At 45.6% G+C, this 15,326-nt stretch overlaps 1 protein-coding gene across 4 annotated transcripts in view; it reads left to right on the forward strand.

The window, feature by feature from the left end:
* The window catches only part of SARM1 (sterile alpha and TIR motif containing 1), an 89,764-nt gene that overhangs the window by 33,594 nt on the left and 40,844 nt on the right, over nucleotides 1-15,326 (forward strand). For 2 of the 4 annotated variants that reach the window (XM_068270094.1, XM_068270092.1), the window contains exons 4-9: nucleotides 4,822-4,959; nucleotides 5,119-5,331; nucleotides 5,412-5,503; nucleotides 6,783-7,018; nucleotides 10,224-10,326; nucleotides 15,052-15,241. In XM_068270094.1, the coding sequence (XP_068126195.1) occupies nucleotides 4,822-4,959; nucleotides 5,119-5,331; nucleotides 5,412-5,503; nucleotides 6,783-7,018; nucleotides 10,224-10,326; nucleotides 15,052-15,241 (972 nt within the window). The remainder of the gene's footprint in view (nucleotides 1-4,821; nucleotides 4,960-5,118; nucleotides 5,332-5,411; nucleotides 5,504-6,782; nucleotides 7,019-10,223; nucleotides 10,327-15,051; nucleotides 15,242-15,326) is intronic. The other 2 variants (XM_068270093.1, XM_068270095.1) reach the window with 2 other exon arrangements.

Consider the following 15,326-nt stretch of genomic DNA (forward strand, 5'->3'; position numbering starts at 1 on the left):
TCCCAGAACAAGTCCTCTACCCAATTCTTCTCTCTTAGGCCGATTTCATACTGTAAACTGGCGGCAGCTATGTTGTCCATCGCGCCCGCCGCACTGCATCGCACTGCCAGAAACAGGCCTTCAGGGAACACCGCGTTAGTACACGGTGTTCCCTATCTGGCCACCAGCTAAGCAGGAAGTAACGTGCGCTTGCCGTCACTTCCTGCTTCGGGTATACAGAAGCGCATGAAAGCATATTGTTAAAACGCAATGTGCCGACACCAACATTTTTAAAATCCCTGCGTTGCCATAGTGTAACATGACTTCCAGTCTGACGCAGGGAGACACTAAAGTAGTTTTGTCCTAGCGTCTGGGATGCGGTGAAAAGTCACTTCTGTCGCATTGTGCCGTACCGTGGCAGTATGAAAGTCTCCATAGTCTTTCATTAACCGGCGGCGGGGTGCAGTAAAAATACTGCACCGCCCTGGTGTGAAAGGTCCCTTAAGGTTTATATAGGAGAAAGAAAGAAAATAATAAAACTAAGCAAAAATTAGCTGGATCCTTTTAGGAGGGCAGCTACAGTGGGCCCAGAAGCATACGAGAGGAATCGACGCGGGAGACTTGGGCCCAGGATACAGCCGGTATATGGCTGATCCTGCTGCTGCACAAGTCCAGGCCGTGTTAAATACTATTCCCCCTCCAGGCCACCATGGTGGGGAATGAAATAATTTGGCCTCCAGCAATTGCTGGAGGCCAAATTATAGTGTTTTAAAAGCAACTTCAGCTCCGTCTTCTGACGGCGCCAAAGTTACTCCCTGTGCGCCCAAGTCTCCTGTGCTGGATTCACTGTGTTTGGCCCAGAATTCCCGCCAGATCTTCCTTACAATACTAGGAGGTGAATTGAAAGGAATTTACTAAACGTTTAATTTCCTTTTTGAGAGACCAGTTTAATGAATGGTCGCCATTTTTTAAGAACTTTTTTGTCACTTTTCCTTTATGCATTCGCAAAAACTGTGTGGTAGAGCACTCCTCAGTGGCTTGCGTGGTCGATGTGCCAGGTCTGTCTGTCAGCACCACAGACTATCATCCATAAGAAAGGTATTGACCGGCACCATCTGTAATAATTATTACAGATGGTGCCAGTCAATACCTTTCTTTTTCCCTTTATTCATAAAATGTCTGTTTTGTCCATGACAAGGAGGTAGAGCATTTCCTCTTTAACATCTTGAATGGTAGGGACTGTAGGGTAAATCCACCTGTTGAAGAAGTTTTTTTTTTTAATTTTGCTGTGACAATGTCAGATGCAGGATGTCAGGAGTTTTAAGAGTGCTAGAAGGCCCCGCGGGAGGCTTTGCAACAGAATAGTCAGAGAGGAAACAGTCAGAGGGGTGTATATGCGCGCCCTAGGTTCCTTGTCCATGAGCCGAAATAAGTTTAAGAACCCTTCTGAAAACCAATTTTGCTCAGAGTCAGGTCTAGCCACATCCAACTGACCACTTCAAATGCTTTTTGAGCATTGAGTAGTAGAATTGCAGATTTTTGATGTGTTAAAGGGTAGGCTTAAGGCCTCTTTCACACCAAGACATTGCGTTTTAGGGGACGTTAAGGTCGCATAACGTGCCCCTAACACAACGCGTGGTGGTGTTGAAGTTGGACGTCAGATTGAGCCGTTATGAGGCTCTTGGTGCAGGGGTGAGCCTGTGGTGCCTGGCACCTGGGTGCAAGATTTCCTTTGGCGCCTATGGGAGTGGTTAAATTAACCGCGCCCAACCACATAACCACACCCATGTCCTGCCTAATCACACCCACACCTTCCACCTCTTTACGCATGCATGTGATACCCCATTCCTACCCCTCTTCTATGGGCTTGCTCCTGGCTGGCTTTGGCTTCCTGCGAGTCTGCTAGTCTCTGGACTGACTCAGGCTGAGAGGCTCTGCGAGTGCGACGCAGTCACACACTGCGTATTTATGGCTGCCTGCCGCCACCCTACTCTCACTCACTGACGTCGGCTCCTCCCCCCTGCCAAGCCCAAGGTGGGCTGCCTGTATCTTTCCCGTTGTGCCACGCAGCCTGCCAGTGTTGCCACCCTTTCACATTATTTTTACTGACAAATACCTAAAAATTTATTGACAAAAGATTATTTTTACTGACAAAATTCCCCCACTAAATGCACATAAGAGACAGCTTTTCCCCATGTAAATGCACATAACAAGAGACCGCTTTTCACCAGTAAATGCACATAAGAGACCGCTTTTCCCCATGTAAATGCACATAACAAGAGACCGCTTTTCCCCATGTAAATGCACATAACAAGAGACCGCTTTTCCCCATGTAAATGCACATAACAAGAGACCGCTTTTCCCCATGTAAATGCACATAACAAGAGACCGCTTTTCACCAGTAAATGCACATAACAAGAGACCACTTTTCACCAGTAAGTGCACATAACAAGAGACCGCTTTTCACCAGCAAATGCACAGAAGAGACAGCTTTTCACCAGCAAATGCACAGAAGACACAGCTTTTCACCAGCAAATGCACAGAAGAGACAGCTTTTCACCAGCAAATGCACAGAAGACACAGCTTTTCACCAGCAAATGCACAGAAGAGACAGCTTTTTACCAGCAAATGCACAGAAGAGACAGCTTTTCACCAGCAAATGCACATAATAAGAGACAGATTTTCACCAGTAAATGCACATAATGACAAACAGCCAGTGTCCCCAGAATATATAGCCAGGGATATATGTCCCCAGTATATGTAGGCAGGGGTATATGTCCCCAGTATATGTAGGCAGGGGTATATGTCCCAGCATATGAAGGCAGGGGTATATGTGCCCAGCATATGTAGCCAGGGGGTATATGTGCCCAGCATATGTAGCCAGGGGGTATATGTGCCCAGCATATGTAGCCAGGGGGTATATGTGCCCAGCATATGTAGCCAGGGGGTATATGTACCCAGCATATGTAGCCAGGGGGTATATGTGCCCAGCATATGTAGCCAGGGGGTATATGTGCCCAGCATATGTAGCCAGGGGGTATATGTGCCCAGCATATGTAGCCAGGGGGTATATGTGCCCAGCATATGTAGCCAGGGGGTATATGTGCCCAGCATATGTAGCCAGGGGGTATATGCGCCCAGCATATGTAGCCAGGGGGTATATGTGCCCAGTCTAGGTAGCCAGGGGGTATATGTGCCCAGTCTAGGTAGCCAGGGGGTATATGTGCCCAGCATATGTAGCCAGGGGGTATATGTGCCCAGCATATGTAGCCAGGGGGTATATGTGCCCAGCATATGTAGCCAGGGGGTATATGTGCCCAGTCTAGGTAGCCAGGGGGTATATGTGCCCAGTCTAGGTAGCCAGGGGGTATATGTGCCCAGTCTAGGTAGCCAGGGGGTATATGTGCCCAGTCTAGGTAGCCAGGGGGGTATATGTGCCCAGTCTAGGTAGCCAGGGGGGTATATGTGCCCAGTCTAGGTAGCCATGTGCCCAGTCTAGGTAGCCAGGGGGGTATATGTGCCCAGTCTAGGTAGCCATGTGCCCAGTCTAGGTAGCCAGGGGGGTATATGTGCCCAGTCTAGGTAGCCATGTGCCCAGTCTAGGTAGCCAGGGGGGTATATGTGCCCAGTCTAGGTAGCCATGTGCCCAGTCTAGGTAGCCAGGGGGGTATATGTGCCCAGTCTAGGTAGCCATGTGCCCAGTCTAGGTAGCCAGGGGGGTATATGTGCCCAGTCTAGGTAGCCAGGGGGTATAGGGTGCCCGTTTAGGTAGTTAGTGACAGGAGCGCTGCGCTCCGCTCCGCTCCCCTCTAGCCGCCACCACCGCCGCCGCAGCTCCCCCCTCACCTTTCCGCAGCTTCAGACCTCAATCAGCGGGCGACCCGACCAGTGAGAGGGCGCTGGACGCACCCGCTCTATATGCGGAAGTGATGTCACTTCCGCATATCAGTGCGGCGTGCTAGGTCCTAGCGCCCGCCCGCCTGATCGAGGTCTGACGCGGCGGCGCCGGCGGCTTGAGGGAGCGAGCAAGCTTCGGCCACAGGGGTAGAGCGGCGGCCGGGCGGCGCCTCTCAGAGGCAGGCGCCTGGGTGCCTTGCACCCGCAGCACCCGCCCAGGCTCGGCCCTGTCTTGGTGCTATCCTGGGAAGTCCGGATCTTTTCAATGATTCGGATGATTTGAATCGGATAATTGAAAAGATCCGAAACTTTGAACCAAATCTGTGAATCATTTTACTAGGGAAGCAGGAAGCAGGGGTGCAGCAGAGTGAGAGGTGCAGGAGAATGAGGGTACATTGAGGGTGCTAATGGTGAAGGGAGAGATGCAGCAGGAAGATTGTGCTTGTGCACAGAAGCTGCAGTTCCAGTTTGTTCCAGACATCCACTGTGAACCAAATCCATCATTGTGATGATCCGGATGATTCGACTCACAAAAAAGATTCGGATCAAAGATCCGAATCATTCATGATCTGGACAACACTACAGTGCAGTGAATATTAATTAGCCATGTGGCTAGGAACAATAGTGACTCTCCCCTTACTGAGCATGTGCAAACAGTCTAACGCAGCTAAAACCACATATAACGCACAGCATGCTGCACTTTCTTTGAACATCCAGCGTTACACTGTAACGCAACGTGAGCACTGTGAACAGCCCCATTGATTTTTCATTACTGTGATTTGGGCTGCGTTACAGGCTGCTCTAACGTGCGCCTGTAACGTCCCACTCTGAAAGCAGCCTTAACCATGACCACTTACAACTTGCGGATATTGGCCACCCTGGATCTGCCTCTGATAAAGCCTGCTTGATTATTATGTATTAGCTTCTGTTGATTTTTTAATCCAGCAGGGAGCCCCATTCTTCTGCCTGGCTCCGATCAGTTTAGGGAGGAGCAGGGGAAGGCAGACGGCGGCAGACGAAAGGCGGACGGTGGACGAAGCGGATGGGGGTGGCAGCGCAAACGCAGCGGATGCAATATGTCAGGTATGTGAACGTCACGGCACAGATTCGCTTACCACACCGTTTCTGCATCCGCTGCGTTCGCGGTGCAGTGTGAACCGGGCCTGAAGCAGTTCCTGTTCATTCGTTCACAAGAATATCTTAGTTATGCTGATTTATCTTGAATATTATCTAATATCCTAGGTATTCAATGAAATCGGAGCCACACACAGCCTGCGGAGAATTGTGTGTTATTCAGTGGACTGTGGGGTTTCCGCCCTGGCTAAAAAAGCCCTCCGGATGATGGGAGAAGAGGTCCCATCCCGCATCGCACGCTCCGTGCCTAACTGGAAGCCACTGGAAGTCCAAAACTGGCTGCAACAGATCGACTTTGACAGATATTCAAAGATATTTTTGGTAAGCTGTAACAGAACCACACAGACAATCTTTGCTGCCTGCCCACACTGCTCCATGTAACATTGTTCTGGGTTTAATAGGAACATCAGATTGATGGCGATTTGTTGCTGAGGCTGAATGAGACTGATCTGAAGGATGACTTGGGTATGACTTCCAATATTGTCCGTAAGAGGTCAGTGTCTGAGCCATTATTAGAATCTTCTGTATATGTGAATGCATAGTTAGCTTGGGCAGTTTCATTTCTTTTTTTATAGTCTCAGAGAGCTATTAATTGCAAATATCTGTTTGGGCCAGTGCACACCAAAAACGTCTAGCAGATCTGCTAACGCTAGAGGTTTTTGAAGCAGATTTCTGAGCCATTCTAAGCATGTTTAGAGAGCTTTTCTAAACATGCCTAGCATTTTTTGGGGTGTTTTTGTGTAGCAGATGTCATATATTGTTACAGTAAAGCTGTTACTGAACAGCTTCTGTAACAAAAACGACTAGAAAACCGCTCTGATCTAGCATTTTTCAGAGCGGTTTTCCAATTTCCTATACTTTAACATTGAGGCAGAAACGCCTCAGAAATCTAAAAAATGCTGCAGCCCCTGAGTTTTCGTTTGTGGAAAAAACGAACCGCTCTGGTGTGCACCATCACATTCACTTTCATTAGCCAAGCGGTTTTCCCCCTGCAAGAGTTTTAAAAACCGCTCCAGAACTGTTCTGGTGTGCACCAGCCCTTAGTTAGTCATACTAATAGCTTGAGGCCGGCTTCACACTGCAGATTGGAGGCAGCCCACAGGCAGCCCACACTACACTGATAAAAACAGGCCTTCAGGGATTACCGCGTTAGTACGTGCTAATCCCCGTCTGATAGCTGGCCAAGCAGGAAGTGACGCTCACTTCCTGTGGGCAATGCAATCACGTGCGCGGAAGCGTATTGCCAAAAATATGCTCATGCACAATGTGTAAAACATGTGGCAGGTTTTCACATTGACACGCGTCACCATAGACTTACCTGACTTCCAGTCCGCCGCACATCGACGCAGAACTGTGCAGTAACGTAGATCTGTCCAAGCGTCGGGGATGCGGCAAAAACATCACTCCCGTCACATTGTGCTGTACCGCGGCAATATGAAAGTCTCCGGGCGGATCGCTCAGAAACAGCCTTATCAGTCCGCCGACAGACTGTACACACGCTGTACTGTCTGCTGAAAACTCGCCCAGCGGGAGGTGCAGACGGACCCGTCGTTGCCTTCCGTCAGACGTGTGTACGAGCCTCTAGTCTTTGTGGTTAGTCTGGTGATACTGCTCTTGAATATGATCATTAAATGGCCCTGCTGCTGTAGTCTTACATCTGAGATACAATGTCATTCATGTACTTCCGGTCCTGTTTCTGGAAATCTGGGTTTGTGTGGATTGAGAAGCAGCAGAAGCCAGGTCTGCATATGTGATGTTGATCTCTTCTACAGATTTTTACGTGAACTGGTAGAGCTGAAAACCTTTGCTAACTACTCAACATGTGACCGCAGTAACTTGGCTGACTGGCTGGGCAGTGTGGAGCCAAGGTTCAGGCAGTATACTTATAATCTGGTAACATGCGGAATTGACCGCAACTTCCTGCACCATGTGACCGAGCATCAACTGGAAAAGGACTGTAACATTACAATTGGCTTCCACCGGGTCCGTATACTGAACGCAGCAAGAGGTGAGCAGATATCAGGATTATTATTCATTGTACTTACTATGAATACAAATACCGTCAATGTCAACATGTTCAAAATGAAATTTCGCTTCATACAGACTTCCTTTAGCTTTTTTTCATCTTTTCATTTTTATGTGTAGAAAATATGACATTTACAGAGAACAGTTTTCACTGTGGGCATTGCTGTGGAGAACTGTGTCCAGCACATCCAGCATATAGAGGCAGACCTCACTGGCTGTAATCCTGTGACTGAAATGTCTTCAGTATGACAGAAAGCAGAGATATAGCATCAAATAGTGTGAAAATAACTCACCAGCTAAAGTTCTGCGTGTCTGGTTCTCTGCTTTACACAGTAAACATAGATTACAGCCAGGAAGAGCTCATTCTGAATGGTGGGTGTAAGCATGAAAAAACAGGAATAAAGTAAGACTCCTCTCTGCAGATCCTTTCTCTGTAGCTGAAAAATATCTCGGCTGTCCTCATTTGATCTGTGAGAAAGCAGTGAGTGTGTGGGCAGAGCAGAAACAAACAGTGCATCATTCCTCTGTGAATAGTGACAGGAAAGTGAAAACTATCTACATGGGACAGTCCTGCAATCCATCGTCGACTTTTGTAGCAGAAAGGCAAGCTAGACTTCCAAAGCCTCCCGCAGTGGGAGATTTGAACCGGGGATCCAGCGTTGGAATGCGGGGCGGGAGGAGAACGGGACAGCTCTATAGGACCCAGAGCCTTCCCTCTCCTTAGGTGAGTATGTTTTTTATTTTTATTTTTACTACAGATTCTCTTTAAGCACATCATGGAAAATTGAATCATACATGGAACATGAAATATAATGCTAATTATATTACAAATAATAATTTAATACTGCTAAACTCTGGAGAAAAAGTGAATTGCATATGGGCCCAATTGCTATAATAAGCGTGTAATATACCATTTATTATAATAAATATGCAATTAACTTTTTCTCCAGAGTTAAGCAGTATTAAATTATTATTTGAAATATAATTAGCATTATGTTTCACTTATTACAGTAAGTGTCTAATATACTGGTTGCATTACATTCAGCATGGAGCAGTGAACAATAGCTGTCAGATTCTAAAGCTTGGAAAGCTTGTTTTAGTTGAGGCTTTAATGATTATTTTATAAGCTGGGAATAAAAACAAGACGTGAGTCAGAGCTGCACATTCAGGTGTTGCATGATAAACATGGTAGAATACAAGATGTAAGTTCATGCTCTGTTGAGCGCATTACATGAAATCACCTGCAGAGGGTGCACTTGTCTGATGCAGCGCCTGATACAATTGAGTAATTGCTCATCATGACATGTTTTACTTCTGTAACAAGACTCATAAATATGAATTAGCTGCAAAGGCCATTCATTTGTGTTTGACGACTATTCATAAGCTTCAGAAAATTAGACTGAAGAGATTCACTGAATGAAAACAAAATAGTTATGAATCAGCCTAGTATTACTGCTACTTTATTCTAAGTATTTGCTGTGGGTTTAGGAAGCATATGGAGCACAACAGCCACAGCAATCTGTCAGCAGCCATACACTAGTACCTCTTTTATTTGCTTTATCTGACATGACAAAATAATTTAGCAATATAGTGTCCTTCCAATAGTAGAGGGAAATGCCCTCAGTCTCTGAGCAATATGTAGATCCTCTTGTCCTTGTGACTCCACCATGGATGTTCACATAAAAGAAAGCATAGAGCAACACATAGTGCAATCTGTCTGAAAACCAATTTGGGGACTTCCACCCAGTGACAATTTCCCGACGGCGTGAATTACTTTTACTATTCCCCCTTTATAGACAGAAGCAGGGGGGGATTGCAGCTGCCCAGAATCCCCTTTCAGACCAGGGCTGGTGCAGTGTCTGGAGACAGGCACCAGTTGAGACACCAGAATATCTGCAGGCATCCTGCAGCTCCCAGCACTGCCCCCCTTTCTTTACTTGCTACAGCTGACTTTGGATGGAGCAGCAGCGCGTGTACAGAGCATGGAGCAGCAGTGTGTGTACAGAGCATGGAGCAGCATCATGTGTACAGAGCATGGAGCAGCATCATGTGTACAGAGCATGGAGCAGCTCTGGGGAACTTAACAGAGTCAGGTATCAGCACAGCCCTGTGCCCTGCTGTGTGAATGCTTCACTTTCCCCTTCATTACCAATGCTGGCTGTCCTTATTATTATCCGTATCCAAACTGCTCCTGATCGATCCCGTTGTCAGTCGAATGGTAAATTGCATTACGTGTACCCAGCATGGTGTCCTACCATATTATTATACTGTATTGTTCGTGGCTGAGGGAGACCTTTCAGGAATCCCCCTTTGAAAATCCTGGGTTTGCTCCTGTCCCTTGTACATTGTCATACAGTGGGGGCAAAATGCAATTCAGCCTTCAGGTATTGCTGGTGGCCGAATTGCACTGTTTTTATTGTAATTTGTGCTCCATCTTCTGCCGGCGCCCAAATTACTCACTGTTCGCTGCTATAGCCGTAATCCACATTATGGCCTATGGCGGTGCCCAGATGTGCTCGGCTGAGCAGTGTCTTTTTTTTTCCTCTCTCGTAGTGTACAAATGGGTAGGGCGGACAGCCGTCATCTTTCTATGCAACCTTTCCATAGAGTGCTTTTGTAAAGAATAAAGGAAATGCTGAGAATCCCTCATGAGGAAATGGACTAGTTGTCTGGTTCTCTGAAACAATAATTTATGATTGCTTTGTGCGATAGATCACCAAACAAACATATTGTTTAGCACTTTGCCCAGCAGCCTTTTCTGCCCTATGGAGAGGGGAGGAAGTAAAACAAGCAGGAAATAGTAATAGCAATTGAGGATAGTTTTTCAGCATCCCCAGTCATTAACAATGAGTCTGCGTGAGTCGACAGTGTTGAAAAGGCAGCAAAAGTGTTGGATGAAGTCACATGTGTGGACGAGCTGACGAGCTGGGGTCTGGGGACTTTGCTATTGTAATGCTAGAGACTCATTTATTGTAACACTTCTATGGCATAGAAAATACAGTACAGTATTAGTATGTGGGAGTGCAGATGGGGCAACCAACATATGAAACCTTTAATAATAACATTGAATGGTTCTAATAAAAATATTTTTATAATTGTAAACACAGTACAAAAATATGCTAAAAACATTATAGATTGCCTTTGGCTAGATGTGTGGTAAAATAACATGGTACTCTTATTGGTCACAGAGATGCTGCACTCTCCTCTGCCGTGCAGTGTGGGGAAATCAAGCTATGATGGCCCGGATGTCTTTATCAGTTACCGGAGAAGCACTGGGTCACAGCTGGCCAGGTGGGTCATGACGCTCCCAGCATTTCTGTATGAAGTTTGTTTTTTCTGCCTGTATTTGTGTATCTGTACTGTACTACCGTCATATGATATTCAATAAAATGGAGAAGAAGATGGTGACTATAAAGCAGAAAACCGAGAACCCGCTATAGTGTAGTACGTATTGGAACCAGTGTTGCCAACCGTCAGTAAATTTACTGACAGTCAATAAAAAAAGTCAACAAATCTGGGCTGTCAGTAAAGTCCATGAAAAACTTTGTGGTGTCAGTAAAAAAAACCCCTCTCTCCTTCGCAGAAGATTACAGCACTTACTGCTTATCAGTTCACGTATCACTCTGGAATGTACACTGCTCTAGCTAAAGGTGGCCATACATCTCTAGACTTGGCGGCTGATCGACCATCAGATAAGACAATTATTATTGAAATTATAAAAATCGGTGCCACCGAGAGCATGCCTATAAAATCAAACCAATTTTGGCCCAAAATTGGTTGCATGTATTGATCGCATGTATCAATTGGACATGCTGGAAAATCTCAGATTGAATGCTCGATCGGGTGCATGCAGCGGCAACGGCTGCGATAATGGAGAACAGACATAATGGACACCCCCCGGTCGCATCCCCCAAATGTAAATCTATCCCCCCCCCCTTAGATGCCGTGCATTAATACTTTATCTGTCCTGTGTCCGCCACTGCTGCACTCTTCTTCCTCATTTGCAGCCCACATGGTTGCCGGTGTATTACACGTAAGGGCGCATGTGTGATATCTTTCATTAGAACTACTACTATTAGATGTCAGTAAAAAAAAGTGAAAATCAATTAACCCTTCACACACTCACATGCAAATGTTCAAACAAATGCATTCACAGATTTACTCATCCAGGCACAACTGTTATCCCTACAGCTAAATTAAAAGCCAGGGTTTTAGTTCACAGAAGAATGCATTCTTATGCTTAGTCACCTATACTGCGCAGAAGTACCCAGGTAAACATAGGTGTCCTAACTCTGGCCCTGTAACATGCATAGTGCAGACATGCAAACACATTCATTGCATCAAACCTATCAATGGATTAGGAGCACACATCCTAACTTCCTCTCCTGGGAAAGACAGTGCATCTTACCAATCGCACAAGGGAGCTAACTTTATGTGTCCATGTGCACCATGCGCATACACCAGCATAAGCTGTCTGCATGCTGACAAACATACAGGGGAAGGGGGGAGTGCACCGAATTAGACCCTAGCCACAGGGGTCAATGATAAGAATAAACATACATATATCCAGGCACATCGCCTCTAGTTAGGACATTAAATACATTTTTAGGGAAAGGGAGGTGCTGAAGGGGGTGTGGCTAGAAACAGCAAAAATCAATTAACCCTTCGCACACTCACATGCAAATGTTCAAACAAATGCATTCACAGATTTACTCATCCAGGCACAACTGTTATCCCTACAGCTAAATTAAAAGCCAGGGTTTTAGTTCACAGAAGAATGCATTCTTATGCTTAGTCACCTATACTGCGCAGAAGTACCCAGGTAAACATAGGTGTCCTAACCCTGGCCCTGTAACATGCATAGTGCAGACATACAAACACATTCATTGCATCAAACCTATCAATGGATTAGGAGCACACATCCTAACTTCCTCTCCTGGGAAAGACAGTGCATCTTACCAATCGCACAAGGGAGCTAACTTTATGTGTCCATGTGCACCATGCGCATACACCAGCATAAGCTGTCTGCATGCTGACAAACATACAGGGGAAGGGGGGAGTGCACCGAATTAGACCCTAGCCACAGGGGTCAATGATAAGAATAAACATACATATATCCAGGCACATCGCCTCTAGTTAGGACATTAAATAAATTTTTAGGGAAAGGGAGGTGCTGAAGGGGGTGTGGCTAGAAACAGCAAAAATCAATTAACCCTTCGCACACTCACATCCAAATGTTCAAACAAATGCATTCACAGATTTACTCATCCAGGCACAACTGTTATCCCTACAGCTAAATTAAAAGCCAGGGTTTTAGTTCACAGAAGAATGCATTCTTATGCTTAGTCACCTATACTGCGCAGAAGTACCCAGGTAAACATAGGTGTCCTAACCCTGGCCCTGTAACATGCATAGTGCAGACATACAAACACATTCATTGCATCAAACCTATCAATGGATTAGGAGCACACATCCTAACTTCCTCTCCTGGGAAAGACAGTGCATCTTACCAATCGCACAAGGGAGCTAACTTTATGTGTCCATGTGCACCATGCGCATACACCAGCATAAGCTGTCTGCATGCTGACAAACATACAGGGGAAGGGGGGAGTGCACCGAATTAGACCCTAGCCACAGGGGTCAATGATAAGAATAAACATACATATATCCAGGCACATCGCCTCTAGTTAGGACATTAAATAAATTTTTAGGGAAAGGGAGGTGCTGAAGGGGGTGTGGCTAGAAACAGCAAAAATCAATTAACCCTTCACACACTCACATGCAAATGTTCAAACAAATGCATTCACAGATTTACTCATCCAGGCACAACTGTTATCCCTACAGCTAAATTAAAAGCCAGGGTTTTAGTTCACAGAAGAATGCATTCTTATGCTTAGTCACCTATACTGCGCAGAAGTACCCAGGTAAACATAGGTGTCCTAACTCTGGCCCTGTAACATGCATAGTGCAGACATGCAAACACATTCATTGCATCAAACCTGTCAATGGATTAGGAGCACACATCCTAACTTCCTCTCCTGGGAAAGACAGTGCATCTTACCAATCGCACAAGGGAGCTAACTTTATGTGTCCATGTGCACCATGCGCATACACCAGCATAAGCATAAGAATGCATTCTTCTGTGAACTAAAACCCTGGCTTTTAATTTAGCTGTAGGGATAACAGTTGTGCCTGGATGAGTAAATCTGTGAATGCATTTGTTTGAACATTTGCATGTGAGTGTGCGAAGGGTTAATTGATTTTTGCTGTTTCTAGCCACACCCCCTTCAGCACCTCCCTTTCCCTAAAAATTTATTTAATGTCCTAACTAGAGGCGATGTGCCTGGATATATGTATGTTTATTCTTATCATTGACCCCTGTGGCTAGGGTCTAATTCGGTGCACTCCCCCCTTCCCCTGTATGTTTGTCAGCATGCAGACAGCTTATGCTGGTGTATGCGCATGGTGCACATGGACACATAAAGTTAGCTCCCTTGTGCGATTGGTAAGATGCACTGTCTTTCCCAGGAGAGGAAGTTAGGATGTGTGCTCCTAATCCATTGATAGGTTTGATGCAATGAATGTGTTTGCATGTCTGCACTATGCATGTTACAGGGCCAGAGTTAGGACACCTATGTTTACCTGGGTACTTCTGCGCAGTATAGGTGACTAAGCATAAGAATGCATTCTTCTGTGAACTAAAACCCTGGCTTTTAATTTAGCTGTAGGGATAACAGTTGTGCCTGGATGAGTAAATCTGTGAATGCATTTGTTTGAACATTTGCATGGGAGTGTGCGAAGGGTTAATTGATTTTTGCTGTTTCTAGCCACACCCCCTTCAGCACCTCCCTTTCCCTAAAAATGTATTTAATGTCCTAACTAGAGGCGATGTGCCTGGATATATGTATGAGTAAAAAAAAGTGTTCTGTCAGTAAATTTTTTATGCTTTGTCAGTAAAAATATATTTCCGAGGTTGGCAACACTGATTGGAACAGGGAGGATTATTGAATCGTAAGTAGTATACTTACAAACCAGGGTTACCCCTAAGGCAACCACTGTAAAGGCAGGTGGGGAGATTAGGCCTATCCCCTCTCAGGACTAAGATGTCGCTCTCTGTGGATAGAAGAAAAGGAGGGTGTACCACCATTCCACCATGGGCGGATATCTTGATATATAAGGATGTACAGAGGTGCCAAAAGAATAAAATATGCTAAAATCGTTTAAAACGTTCAGGAGGCGGTGGTGGACCAGCCACTCCAAAACAGACACGATGCTGTCGATTGAGGTAATAACAATTTATTCACATACTCCTAGAGACAACTGGCAACGCGTTTCACAGGCACAATCCCGCTTCATCAGGCAATAAATGACAGGCTAATCACACAGCTAGGGGTCCAATATCAGCTTGGCACCTCTGGGAGCTACAAACTCATTGAAGGAGCTACAAACTCTTTTATGCTGGGTACACATGGTACGGTTTTCAGTGCGATTTTCCGCCCCGTTCGTTTTTTCCGCTCGATTTTGGGCTCGATTCTCTTATCTTCGCTCGTTTTTTTCTTATCTTTTTCCATTCGCTTCTATGAGAAATCGAGCACAGGATCGATCGGGAGTAATATCGGACATGAGGGATTTTATCAATCGGATCCATCTATCGCACGGAAAATCACACCGTGTGTACCCAGCATTACACCATTGTAATAATGAGCTGTAGTGGTATAAGGATCAGAGCAGAGATGCACCTGTCTAGGTTGCCTGTTGGATGATCCTGCTCTGGTAAGGATAGAGGAGCTACAGCATGAAGCCTGGCCAACATGATACACAGTAGCACCCAAACATATAAAATAGCTGTGGTCATCCTACACAGACCATAAATAGGGGAAGGGCAGTGCAAAGGGTGTAGGATGAGCACAACTGTATTCTATGTTTGGTTTACTGTAAACACTAGTGAATTTTTTGCTATGACTGAATAAAAACATGAATGTTTGCAATGCTCTTCTGATCTTTTTATTACGGCAGCCTCCTGAAGGTACACTTGTATCTACATGGCTTCAGCGCTTTCATTGATGTGGAGAAGCTGGAAGCGGGAAAGTTTGAAGACAAGCTCATTCAAAGTGTGATCAGTGCAAGAAACTTTGTGTTGGTCCTCTCCGCTGGCTCTCTAGACAAGTGCATGGGAGACAATGAATGCAAAGACTGGGTGCATAAGGTAAGCTGGAGACAGGAAGGGAGAGCTGGGATTATCCCTTAAGGCACCTTCTAAGGCTGCTTTTTAGGGAAAGACTGCATTATTT

Source organism: Hyperolius riggenbachi, chromosome 2 (assembly GCF_040937935.1).
Source record: "Hyperolius riggenbachi isolate aHypRig1 chromosome 2, aHypRig1.pri, whole genome shotgun sequence".
Taxonomy (NCBI): Eukaryota; Metazoa; Chordata; class Amphibia; order Anura; family Hyperoliidae; genus Hyperolius; species Hyperolius riggenbachi.